Source organism: Gymnoscopelus microlampas (genome assembly GCF_963454915.1).
Source record: "Gymnoscopelus microlampas genome assembly, chromosome: 10".
NCBI lineage: Eukaryota > Metazoa > Chordata > Actinopteri > Myctophiformes > Myctophidae > Gymnoscopelus > Gymnoscopelus microlampas.
In genome coordinates this window covers 3,947,141-3,961,326 of record NC_139947.1, presented here as the reverse complement: position 1 = coordinate 3,961,326, position 14,186 = coordinate 3,947,141, and the positions used below count along the sequence as shown (strand labels likewise).

Sequence of the window (14,186 nt, the reverse complement as noted above, 5' to 3'; positions counted from 1 at the left end):
TTTGTTTTGGGCCGTTTGTTCTCCCACCGGGGTGCATGTGAGGTGTCAGTCAGGGCGGTGTGTGTGTGTATCAGTGGTGGGAAAAGTACTCAAACGTTTGACTTAAGTAAAAGTATAGCAATACCTACCGCAATATCAAAAAATACTCTGTTACAAGCAACAGGGCCGTGTTCAAAAATGTTACTCGAGTAAAAGTGCAAAAGCATTGGCATCGAAATATGTTTAAAGTACCAAAAGTGAAAGTTCTAAAATGTTTGAAAATAGCAGATCTACAAGCTCACACCGCGTCGCGATGTGACGCGTTTTGAGCTTGTAGATCTGCTATTTTCAAATATAAAATATGGCTAAAGTGGTTAATGTATGTTTTAAGATATGCTCATTTATATTCTTATATTAATCAACTAGTAAAGTAACTTAGTAACTAAAGTTCTCAAATAATTGGAATGGGGTAAAAGTACAATATTCGCCTCTGAGATGTAGTTGAGTAGAAGTGAAAGTACTGAACATTGAAAATAATCCATTAAAGTGAAAAAATACCTCAAAATTGTACTTAAGTACAGTACTTGAGTAAATGTACTTAGTTACTTTGCACCACTGGGTGTCTGGGTGTGTGTGTGTGTATCTGGGTTTGAACAGTCATGGTGTTTCCCCCGGGCTTTGTCAGCATGCAGCCCGACGGCCCGTCAGCCCGTCGGCCACATCAGGGCCGGGATGGGCCCAGGCACGTCTGGGCCCGGCCCAGTGGAAGGTAGCGCCTCGCTAGCATTCCTCACCTCCCCTCACCACCAGGGGTGGAAAGTAACTAAGTACATGTACTCAGGTACTGTACTTAAAGCGGCACTATGTCACTTTTTTTTGATGAATAACATGTAAAGTATGTTAATACAATATGACCTTTACAATCGGGGTGGTTGTATTTGGTCTCCCTGCTCTTCTATTGAGACATTTAGATCATGTGTCTAGGCGAGACCTTTGACACTGATCCTGTTTGACACACATTTTGACCTCAAGATCAAGATTCAAGTTATCCCCAGAGCAAGCAGGCATGCTCTACTAGCTAAGTATTAAAAAAAGAATCTGCATTTGGCAGGAGACCTGGCTTCAAATCCAGGTAGAATAAGAGGAAAGTTATATAGTGCAGCTTTAATTTAAAAAAAATGGTATTTAGTTTACTTTACTTGAGTAATTCCAATTTTCAGTACTTTTACTCCTACTCCACTACATATCAGAGAGTTCTTATTGCACTTTTTACCAGGTGCTCGAAGAGCGCCTGAGTCTAAGAATCGTCAGAGCAGAGGTCGACATATTACAGATTTGCATTAGACATATTTTCGACACATTTGCGTCATTGGCTGTCCTGGCTGTCCTTCACTCCTTGAAGCCAATGGCCACACGAATGGGGAGACGGCCCGCCCCCCACAGTAACAGCCCTCCGCTCTCCGCTCCCCTCATTCACACTGCAACAGTTGCAGAGCAGACAGTGCAAGTTGTACTGCAGCCTCAGGCTAACACAGTTAGCCTAAATGCTAGCGTGCTTCATTAGACCTAGTTTGGCTATTAAGTTATTATTTGGCCATGTTCACACTGACTTCCATCTTCGCTATTGTTGGGAAGACCTGTGTGGTGTCTAAAAATGTTGCCACCACTTATATAAAAAACATTATTAGCGTTTCGCGTCGCAAATTATGTTGCCAGGTTTGGCGAGAGAAATAAGCATTCCGAAAAACAAGTAATCAGGTCTATGAAAACAAACACACACACACACACTCACACACACACACACACACACACACACAGCACCTGGTAGAATATGACTTCAAGTCATTTTCTTTCTTGTTTACTTTTCTTACAAGCTCACAGAGTTCTTATTGCACTTACTTTTTTTACAAGCTCACACTCAAGTTGTGAGCTCGTAAGATCAGCTATTTTCAAAACATTTTGACAGATTTGAGTACTTTTTACTTTCGTACCGGTAAGAGCCCTATAGTTCAACTAGCCGATCTACGTCGACACGTTGTGAGCTTGTAGATCGGCTATTTGAACTCTTTTAACCCTTTAACGCCGGGAACGCATCTGTGTCATTTTAGATTTTAACCACTTGAACCATTATTTTGTACTTTGGCCTTACAAGAATAGCAGATATACAAGCTCATAGCGTGGCACTGCTATTTTTTTTGAAAAATGTTTTTTTTTGCTTCTAGGGGTTCCCTGAAGCAAAAATACAATTTTCGCTTTGCGCATATTTTCACGATTGTTCAAAAATAGCAGATCTACAAGCTCATAGTGCGGCACTAGGTGCCACGCTATGGGATTTTATACCTGCTATTTTTGAATAGCCAAAGAAATCAAAAAATGACACAGATGCGTGTCCGCTCTTAAAGGGTTAAAACGTTTAGGCATAAGGGGTATAAGGTCCTAGCACATTTTGCTGCCTATACTTCAGCACTTTTACCCATGTCAACACCCCCCCCCCCCCTCCTGTGTGCCCCTAATCCTCATGAGGGCATTGTGTGGGCGTCGCCCTCCTTATCAAGATCCAAGTTGTCTCCTCCTCCAGAAGCGAGAGGCAGCAAGCAATCTGAGATAAAAGAAGAAAAGCTCTGATCTCTTCAGTGTAAACAGTAACATTGGTAAACAGACAGTCACTGGTAAACAGTCATTGTGCTTCATTGTCTCACTCGTTCCACCGTCGAAAACCTCATTTGCGTTTCGCCCCCTGATTGTTGTTTTGCATAAGGAGTGGTTGCATAAGGAGTGGTTGGTGCTGTTATAGGTTGTGAAAGGTCTGGAATCGGTGAGTCAGCAACAGTAAGCAAAACGCCCATCCAAGCCCATCACTGTCAGACAAGACAGCTTGTATCTCCGTTTTTTCCAACTTAGTGCCCCAACTTAGTGCCCTGTCACGAACGAGCTTTCGACCAATGGGCTCGACTCGCGAGCTTGCACGCGAGCTTGCGCACGGGGTTGCGCATGGATGTGACGTAAAACGCGTCACTTCCGTGACGCATAACGCGTCGCAGAAGCCACCAAATAGGCCTCGCCCGTCACCTTTCCCAACCCGGAAGAAGGGGTGATTTAGGAGTATGCGCTGGGCAACTCAATGCAAGTGGATGAGAGGGGGATTTCCTCTCTATTATTTTGAACTCTATGCATTGGAACCATTTGGAACAAGTTATTTTTTTCCCCCCATTTCCTTAAACGTAACGGATTTGGATATACAAGGTTTCAGCCGGACGTGGATGATATGCATCTCAACAGGGTGACATATCATCTCAGGTGATAGCAGTGACATAGCAGCTCATAACTCTACTTGGAGATCAGATGGTGTGATTGAGGGAGGCCGTAACAACGACGCTACTGTGTGTCTGTTCCTTCAGCCGTGGACGCTCTGCACGTACACAGTACATCCAGCTGGCCCTGCATGCCGTGCTGCCAGATTTTGCGAGAGAAATAAGCCACCAGGTCTATAAAACAAGCCCAAAAGAAGGGATTATAGACCACATGAGCACTTTAAAAGCTATATAGAGTATATATATGAGATCAACAAGCTCACGACGCGTTGTGAGCTAGTAGCTCTATTTTCAAAAATAAATCTTGAAAAAAAAGTGACAACATTTGAAACATTTTAACAACACAGATCTGGTACCCCTGGCACAACATATTTTTAGATAGGGGAGGGGGTGGAGAAATACATATTCATTTGGGGGTTCATTAACATGAAAATCTTTGAGAACCACTGGTTCAAACGACATTGGGAAACAAGCCCAAATAAACAACTACACTTCACCAAGCCCAAAAAAACACAACCGACAACTACCACTATTTACAAGAAACTTTACAGACAAGCAAGCCCAAAGTTGCTTATAATAAGCAGACGTGGCAACACTGGCCCTGTGTGCTGTGCACTGTGTAGAGCCGCGGTAAATAAGGGCTCGCAAACTCCTTTGAACTCAGATCTGTCTTCTAACGCAGTGGTTCTCAACCTGGGGGTCGCGACCCCCAGGGAGGTCGCCAAATTATTTGGGGGGGTCGCCAGATTTTTTGGGTGAATTTGAAAAAAAAAAAAAAAAAAAAAAAGTTTTTTTTTTTTTTTTTTTAACAAAATATTTTTATGTTATCATTAATTCATGTTTTATCAGTTAATTTACTCAATTTACCCACTTTTTGCAAAAATGTTTTGATAATAAACAATTATCAAATAACCTATTATAATTAAATAACCTTCGCGCGTGCGAACGGGACCGCGCGCGTGCACGCGGGGGGTCGCGGGAAATAATATCATTATTTTGGGGGTCACGGCCTGAAAAGGTTGAGAACCCCTGTTCTAACGCACGGCACTGTGCACGTTGAAGCCCTGTTGAAGATCTAGTCTATAATAGCCAATTGTTTTACTCCTCTGTAAACAGTTCACAGTTCAGTTCCATATTCTGAATGGTACGTTCACTTTTGGAATGGCTGATAAATGTACGCAGCCCACTGTGCTATTGATTGATTGATTGATTGATTGATTGATTGATTGAATACTTTATTAACGGTTTGCAAAGAGTACAGTGGTACCATTATACAATAATGCTAAAAGTTTAACACAAAAGAGCCCCTAAGGGCTTGTTTGCATTGTGGTCATATGTGTTCAATTCATCATGACATTTAAATACATACAATTACATACAAGAAATCATCAAAACTAGTAGCAATACAAGTATATGTACGGAAAACATTGGGGTGGGTCAAGCTTAGAAGACTTGTCTTTACCTGCTTTAAGCTGCTTTGTGGCGGTTTTGAAGATTGTGCTGCCTGTGTCGTGCTGCCTGTGTTGCTGTTTGTGAATGTACGTTATGAATGTACATGGATGTATGTTGCGGGGGGGGGACGGTGGTGCAGTCAGTAGCGCAGTTGCCTCACAGCTACTGTAGAAGGTTCCTGGGTTCGATTGTGGGCGCTGGGGTTGTGTCCTCTCCTCCGCATCATCAGTGCCCATACCCTAGGTGGGGTTGGCGAAAGGACCTTTGGAGTTTTCATGTTCTCCCCGTGTCCCCTAGGGTAGGTACCCTCACAAAAAAACATGCAGTAATCCTGGTCTCTATACTGCCTCCCCCTGGTCAGCCGGGGCGCCTGATGGAGGGGAAAGGAACTGGTTGGAATAACGTGTTCCTTCCACGCGCTGCGTCCTACCGGGGAAACTCCCCCCCCCTGTCAGGCGATAAGAAGCGGCCTGCTCACTCCTTATGGATTGAAGGAAGCAGTTGAAGGAGCTCAGTTCGGGGCTCTCCCCAGGCTGACAGAGGGAGAGTAGCGCCCAGGATTACATAGGCAATTGGCACTGGGTGAAAAAATAGGTTACAAAATCGTGGGATAAAAATGGAAGAAAAAAAAATGAATGTATGTTGTGAATATACTGTACAGTACAGTATTTAACTGAGGTTTATTTTTGTGTGAGTTTGTTGCCATGGTGAGTAACTGGACTGTGCTTGGTATTGACCTCTGCATATTGAACGAATGTGTCAGACTCCCCCAAAAAAAACTTCTTTTTAATGTCTGAAGACATTCAGTCTTTCCTCCCTCACATGGGGAGAGAGATACCAGGCAGCATTTAAAAGCCTGTTACATTTCTTATAAAAAAAAAACCTCCACATTACCTTGATCAATTGAACCCCGCCGTCTACCTTTTGCCAGATTGCTGCAATAAAACAATTTTAGGGGCTTTTAATTCAAAGCCATCGGACGTCATGCCGCGGCTCCCGGTCAAAGTGTCGAGGACGTTCCGTCCTCCTCTCATGAAAGCTGATCGCTTCACAAAGCTTTTAATCTCGACCCGAGTGGGTCTCGCGGGGAGAGAGAGCGGTGAAACATTGAAGTGAAAAGGTTTCATTCTCTGGGCTCTGCACAGTTCAGCCGTCTGGCCGGGGGAGAGAATATCGTCACTGTCGGGGCAGAAAACTCTTATCTCCATATTTTGTACTGTTTTTGTGTTTTTTCGTAAATTAACACCCTATTTGATCATACTACAGCGTCACACTTAAAGCATCAAATGTAGCAGATCCGCAAGCTCGAAACACGGCACGAAGGGATGCGTTTTGAGCTTGTAGATCTGCTACTTTTGCTGTTTTTGAATTTGAATCCTGAAAAGTTTAACAGTTTTGGACATAGGAGGTTTCCACCCGACAGAGACGATTATGCAAGTTATTTTTGTGATAAAACCTTAGCTTACTCTAAAGAATACATCACATGGATGCACCTGGATACACATATCTCGAGCACGTGTGTCTTGTGCGTGGCGTAGTAGCTGGAGACATAGTGGTGGGAGAATGTTAGTCAACCTGTTTATACCCCACCAAGATGTCCGCACTACCGAATGATTAGGATGATAGGATTTTTTGCTACGCACTATATGGACGTCAATGGCAGGCAGTCAATGTGTTGAGTGTGTCTGTGAGTTTTATAAATATTGAACCACTTAAAAGCATTAACAATGGCTTTGTGACTAAATAATAACTATATTGAATCCATTGGAACACAGGTTCTTTTTTCTTTCTTTTTTTCCTGAAAAGTAACCGTTGTGGACATACAAGGTTTCCACCTGAGGATATATTAATAATATTTGTAAGGCGGTGAACAGGGGAAAGTGACTGAGTCTTTTCTTTCAGTTTGACTCCTGCTGTTTTCTTGCTGCTTTCTTTCTGAAAGTCCTTTTTCACTGCATTGAAATGGAAAAGTTCACCAGAGGAGAAGAGAAGTCAATAATACGTCTATTCCACCACACAACAATAACTCTCTTTTTCAAAAGGAACATTCTTGTATTTTTCTTAACACGCCGTTGCTCTGTAGGAGGTTTGGCCGCGTCTATAGAGGTGGACACAGTACTGACTTCTAGTACACGAGGTTCACAAGAAATCTGATCGATCCAAAATGGTTTGCAAGACATACGGACGCCCCGCCACGGTCCAGCCCCCATAGAGCGGTTGTTCTCAAACTTGGTTCATGTCAAAGACCCCCAAAATGATATGTATTTGGCTGCGGGACCCCCCCAACTCACAAATATTTTGTGCCAGGGATTTTTCAAAAATAGCAGATACCTCCTGGTACCATAACCCTTGCCATAAATCACAGCTCTAAACCATCACTTCACAACAATGCTATTTTAACTGAGAAGTACTGTACTTTAACTCAAGAACTAATTAGACTTTTTTTTCACTTGCAGTGGAGTAATATTTGGCCAGTATCTGACTCTGTCTGTCTGTGTGTGTGTGTGTGTGTGTGTGTGTGTGTGTGTGTGTGTGTGTGTGTGTGTGTGTGTGTGTGTGTGTGTGTGTGTGTGTCTCTCTCTCTCTCTCTCTCTCTCTCTCTCTCTCTCTCTCCACAGACATTGATGAGTGCTCGTTCGACCGTGCCTGTGACCACTCCTGTGTGAACTCTGCCGGTAGCTTCCAATGCTTGTGTCACAAAGGCTACGTACTGTACGGCCTGGCCCACTGCGGAGGTAAGGTGACATCCCTGTTATTAATGCTACATATAGGAGGTAAGGTGACATCCCTGTTATTAATGCTACATATAGGAGGTAAGGTGACATCCTTGTTATAAATGCTACTGTACATAGGAGGTAAGGTGACATCCCTGTTATAAATGCTACATAGGAGGTAAGGTGACATCCCTGCTATAATTGACACGTATAGGAGGTAAGGTGACATGATTGGTTTGATTAATGTTAACGCCCCAAAACAGGCCTATGAATAATCCGGGACTATAGGCTCTATTCACAGCAGCCATATGATGAAGACATACACAGGTGTTGCCAATGATACTAATGAAGGCTCTGTTCCATTCTGGTCAAACAGAGTCAGGGTGCTGATATTGTGCATGTTGGCCCACTGGAAACACTCTGCTACACCAGTGGGTCTACAGTTGGGGTCCAGGGACCCTCATGGGCTTCCAAATGGCCCCTTACGGGTGTGTAACTCTGAGAGTGTACAAATGGAACCAAATGGACCCGTAAGGGTCCATTTGGTTCCATTTGTACACTCTCAGAGTTATGGGGGTCGTGGAAACCACTGTGCTACACTAAATGGAACACAGCCTTCATTAATATCATTGGTAACACCTGTGAAGGAAGTGATAATATGGCTGCTGTGCATAGAGCCTATTTTTAGTGCCTATACCACCGGTGTTGCGCTCTGTGCATTTTGTCCTGAAAATGGCAAAACACAGCTGGACCCACACCTACAGCACAAGTTTAACACCTGGTGCTATAGGCGATAATTGGCGTGGTTAAACTCAGTGTTAATTGATCTCTGAGAGTCCCTGGACCTGGACGCTGAGGACTAGTACACTAGACTCCTTTAAAAGAGATTCCGCCGGTCATCACATTTTTGGCTCAGGAATGCGACACAAACACAACAAATCTCCATGAATTCAAGGCTTCATGGGGTGTGTAATTGATAGAAAATACGAATATTTTTGGGTGAACTACTCCTTTAACTAAGCTCCTACCATTGCATTTGATACACTCATTCATATGAAAAGTCTCTTTCATCAGTTTGCTTCTGGCTGAAAGGATCTTCCTGAAGGCTGATTCTTGTTTTGTATTAGTTGCACAGCTCGATGAAACATGCTTTTATGTTGAAAATCTGTAATTTTTTTATCGACCGACATAGTTGTACGATTGAGCATGAATGTAGCCTTTACCAGTGGTAAAGTGGTTCACCAGTGGTAAAGAAATTCGATGTCTCCCCGGGACCTAAACTAGTGAAAATAGCCGATCTACAAGATCACAACACGTCGCATGGTGACATGTTGAGAGCTTATAGATCTACTATTTTCACTACTTCGTAAATGTATTTTATTTTTATTTAAATGGAGTTCTTTTGAAAAAAAACTTTGAATTTGTTTTTAACTCATGAAAATGTTGTATAATAGGTTAATAATTATAGACCAAAATGTATTTTGAGTGTTTACTCATGACCCATAATAATTGGTCTGCGACCCACATAAGGGTCCCGACCCACTGTTTGGGAAACAGTGGTTTAGACAGCCAATAGACCAATTGTTCGTTTGCGAACATTGAGACTGGACGCATACAGATGTGCCACTTCAAAACTTCACACGTTACTGTTCTTTCCCTGATAGTGCCCTGAAAATGCATTGTTTTCCTCCCTTTTCTGCCCTTAAAATGCACTGTTTTGCCCCTGAAAAGAAGTTGTCACTACACACCCCCGTTTTTCCCTTCAACAGACATCCATATACATGAGAACAAAAGAATGTGTGTTGAACAAGGTGTCAGACTCATTATGAGGCGAAAGGTGATTTGACCAGTTGCTCAAATTAATTAGCATCATAAAAGCAGTGATCATCAAAATAATTCAGCATTTTAAATGCCCTTCTTTGTCCCTCTTATTGCCCTGGGAATCCCCTGAAAATGTACTGTCTTGGCGATGGCAGGACATGTGAAGTTTTGAAGTGGCACATCTGTAGGTGATTGTTTCATGCAATCAATTCCCAACAGATCCCCAAACCTGTTGTTTCGGGGTGCGCTGGTTTCAGTTCATTCAACCTCCTCTTGTGTGTTTGGCTAGTGAGGCGCGCCCTAGCGAGACATGACAGAATGGGTTTTTTATTTGGTGCCGGCCTGCCGTGTGCATACTGGTTCCTATCAGTGTGACGTCGTCTGTTAAGGGGTCTATAGTTCTGTTCGTAAGCGGTCACTTTCACCGCAAATTGACAACTTTACTTTGATTCCCTCCACAAGGGCTGAGGTTAATCAAGCAAATCAATGTAATCCATTATAAAAAACATCCTACTATAATTCTACAAAGCTCTGTAGTAGTGGTGAGTTGGTGAGGCCAAAATTGGTTCTGCCCGGTTCTCCTCAGTGCCTGGAGCAATTGATCTGAATTTGCACACAGTCATTGACCATTACCATGTGCACGGAACATGTAAGCCCGTTTTTCGATTTCACCAAATCTCAGCCGTTTATGTGTTGTGTCATCTATAAACAGTATTTCCATGGGTATAAGAACGGGAGCTTGATAAAAAGTGGAGGGCAAAATCTGTGGGAGTACTGTCAAAAAAATATTTTTGCAAAACGCGGCCTCCTGGTGCCGCTACAACAGGCCCATATGAAACATTTGGGGCACAGTTTCGCTGCGATCAAGCCAACGGCGCCGGAGATTAGCTGTACACAGCTGGACGGACCGACAGACACACACACACACGGACACACGGAAGGACGGACAGGGTGCAAAACATAGTCTCGGCCGTGCCTTTCGGCCTGGCGGAGACAACAATATGTACATTGAAACTACACAAACTGTTAAAATTTCATTTTAAACGTTGCATAAGACGTCTTGCATGGTCGTCAAGGCTAGGTCACAGCTTACAGCTGTGCTCCCTATAACCACTCAAGATCTATTACATATTGCGTATTTCAACAATACCAGAGATAGCCGATCTAAAAGCTCACAACACATCATTGTGACTCATCTGATAGTTCAACATTTTTGGGAAATTTTATTTCTGTCTATAATGACATGTTCATAATAGATACATCAGGGTTAATGTGTTTAATGGGATTGTAGGGAACATTAAGCCTAAATTTAAAAAATATTTATATATATATATTTAGCATTTTCTCCCCTCTATCAGCCACTATATAATGATGCTGGGGTGTTTTCCTGCATTGAAACACAGTCCTCTGTCTGAAATCCGTATTTTCCCTACTGTTTATGTTTATGTTACGTTTGTCCGGGTCGTAAATTAACGCACGCATGTGCGCGTCCGTGCACGTCCGTGCCAGTGTGAACTTTTTACTTTCGGTTTTAAAACGCTCTCAAACTTCTTTTTTGAGGCACAGAATTTACTTTAAAAAGATCGTTTGGATAGAATTTAGTTGTTTAACTTCATATATGTGGTCAATTTATCATGAAAGAGCCTATTTAAAAATACTAATTCAGAGAACCGTAGGGGCGGGCAGTTCCGCGAATTGTATCCGCATAAGGCAACCTATTTTGGGCATGGACCATTTAAAAAGTCCCCCCTGCGTCACCCCCTGGTGGTTGGGGAAAATAACTGCTGGAGGGGCGGTGTTTGACAACAGTTTTTTTCTTTGATTATGTCTGAACTCGTCTACAATCCCTTTAACGATGTGCTGACAGACGACGGTCAGTTGGAGTAACGTCATTGGGTATTCTACGTAATGACATCATCATTTAACGACATCACAATGTCATCATCACAACCATGTCCTTTAAAATGAGATGTTAACTAAACAAAATGTCATTCAGCAACTTTTACGAACGAATCCACCTGCTCTATCAACAGTCACAGCTTCCTTCATTGGCTCAAAACCATCGTCTTTTTGATTTTGTCAAACTTTGTGTGACATCCGTGCCACTGAACCAATAATAAGCGATAGCTCACACATTAGGAGTTAGACAACGGTGTGAGAAATGTTCTGCTGGACGGTGCATCCCAGTGGAGGAAAAAGACAATATGGTCTTGCTGCTGTTGCAGTGGAGCAGACGTTGTACTGCTTTGGAGGATCCAGCGTAAAGACCGTGTCTTTACGCAGGATGAAGTTGCCTCCGGTGACAACTGGAAGAGGAGAACGTCACCTTGATGTTCCCTCCAGCCGTTATGGCCACACAGCTGTACTGATAGATTATATCATCTACATCTGGGGAGGATATCCTTACTGCAACGTGCTTTATGCATTTGATGTCGACGCCCACAGATGGTTCAAACCCGAAGTGTCTGGGACTGTTCCAGAGGGGAGGTGCGACCACTCAGCCTGTGTCTTGGGGAAGGTCATGTTTATCCATGGAGGACGTACCCAGGAGTATAGAATCATGTATAATGACATCTACAAGTTGGACACCACCACAATGGTCTGGTCTTTCATTAACACCAGAGGAACTCCACCATCTGTTTCACATGATCACTCTGCCACCATCATCGGTACAAAGATGTTTGTATTTGGGGGCAGAGGGGTCCTGTGGGAACACTACTACGACATCAGAGTGTTTGACACAGAGACCAACCTCTGGCTAAACACACCTTCTGCACAGCTTCTTCCAGAAATATGCTACAGTCAGTCAGCCTTTACCTACAATGGAGAGCTGTACATATTTGGTGGTGAATGCAGTATGTCTACCTTCAGTGATCTGTGGAAATACAATCCAGAGACCTTCTCCTGGAAGAAGGTTGAGCCAAAGGGGAAAGGACCGGGTCCAATGTGTGGGATGTGTTGTTGCATGGTGGGAGATCGTATCATCCTCTGTGGAGGATACAAACGTCATGAAGGATTCTCTGATGACCTGTTCATCTTAGACGTGAGGCCTAGTCTGAAGACATTATGTAAGCTAGCAGTTATTCAGTACGGTCTGGAGAAATCTGAACTACCTCACAACATCAGGTGGGAACTGAGAGCCATGACTACCACAGCAACAGAAAAAATAAATACTCTCCACAAAAAAACCCCCCCAAAAAAACACGATGTTACAGGTTAATAAACCACAGATGACTTGAGCACAGTCCAGAATGCTCTTCTGTATTTTACAGTGGAATCATTAATAAGAATACTTCTTGTTTTGAACCTGCACCAAATGATCACCTTTTGACTGATGTTTGCGATCAATAACGAGACCCAGTTAGAGTCTGATGTTCCAATGTAATAACTGTATCTGTTCTTGCAGTAAATAATGATACAATGACATCCCTGGACTGTTTTAGCCCCCCCCCCCCCTTCCTGGGAAGCATATGATCATATTCTAATAGTCTAGTTTAACTCATTAACTGCCAAAAAAAATACATTGTCTATAGCTACCCTTGCCAGCAATTTCCGAGTGTTTTCACTAACCTTTGAAAAATCATAGAATATTATTCTCCACATCGATCCACCCGCCGATGGCTTTGAAAGACATAGGGGGGTCTTGTAGACTCAGAGAAAAAAATATATTGTGCCGCCGCGGTAATCCATTCCATAGATATGGGCAGTTCAATGACGGGTGGTTCTCGCCCTAAAACGACAGAAACCTGAGAAAAAGCCTCTTTTCTTTTTTACAAGGAAGTCTCCCTGGGAGTCAAATGGTGACTCACAGGCCAGCGAATAGCGCCATCTAGTGGAAAACCACTGAAAACACGTCAATGGTGGTGTGGGCTTTGGAAAAAAAAACTCGTAAAACACGTCCTTGGCAGCGAATGAGCAGTGGTGTAAAGTAACTAAGTACATTTACTCAAGTACTGTACTTAAGTACAATTTTGAGGTATTATTACTTTAACTTGAGTGTTTCCAATTTTCAGTACTTTTACTTCTACTCCATCCACTAGACCTCAGAGGCAAACACTGTACTTTTACTCCACTACAATTATTTGAAAACTTTAGTTACTAGTTACTTTGTAGATTTAGATTATGATTGCAAAACATACATTAACCATTTCAGCCCTATATACATTTCGGCCATTTGAAAATTGCAGATCTACATGCTCACAATGCGCGATAAGACGCATCGTGAGCTTGTAGATCTGCTATTTTCAAAAGATGTTTAGACATTTTATACATTTGTAGACTTTCTGCATAATGAGTACTTTCTACTTTTGATACTTTAATACCAATACGTTTGTACTTTTACTCAAGTAAATTTTGAATTCTGGACTTTTACTTGTAACAGAGTACTTCTGCATTGCAGTATTGATACTTTTACTTAAGTGAGTTAAGTGAGTACTTTTTCCACCACTGTTTATTAGCGTTTTTGTGTCAAAGAATGTCGCCGTGGTTACGGCTGCCCAACTCTGGGATGGCCACGCGAGCTATGGGACGGACTGCCTCCTGGGTTGCCAGATCATGTGAGCATATCCCCCCCCCCCATCGGTATGGACTAGTATATATAATTCAAGTAGAAAGGTGCGTACGCAGTTCTCTTCCAGGCCAGGTTGCCTACCCAGGGCCTGCAAACTTTGGATGGCAGTTATCGATAATTGGAACGTAATATGGAAAAATCTGACTGATGCCTTCATGACTTAAGAGATAATGTGTACGGATTTTGGAGAGAAAAAATATTGTTGGAGGTTGTAGCAAAAAAGTTTGTTTTGAACAAAACGTGAAATGGTGGAAGATCTAAATCTATATGGGGATTTGCGTCATGATCCAATAAGGCCCGTTGGTCTCCTGTCTCTCTACTTGTTCTGTCTAAATATAG

The 14,186-nt window shown here is 42.7% G+C and overlaps 2 protein-coding genes across 5 annotated transcripts in view; both read left to right on the top strand.

Moving 5' to 3' along the window:
* Nucleotides 1–14,186, top strand: part of scube3 (signal peptide, CUB domain, EGF-like 3) — a 259,149-nt gene that overhangs the window by 209,680 nt on the left and 35,283 nt on the right. For all 4 annotated transcript variants that reach the window (XM_084069065.1, XM_084069064.1, XM_084069063.1 and 1 more), the window contains one exon: nt 7,361–7,477. In XM_084069065.1, coding sequence (XP_083925191.1) covers nt 7,361–7,477 — 117 coding nt within the window. The remainder of the gene's footprint in view (nt 1–7,360; nt 7,478–14,186) is intronic.
* Nucleotides 11,439–12,497, top strand: LOC311053218 (kelch domain-containing protein 3-like; the record flags this gene model as incomplete). The annotated part of the gene is made up of 1 exon (XM_084068676.1): nt 11,439–12,497. The coding sequence occupies one exon, from the start codon at nt 11,439–11,441 to the stop codon at nt 12,495–12,497; it is 1,059 nt and encodes a 352-aa protein (XP_083924802.1).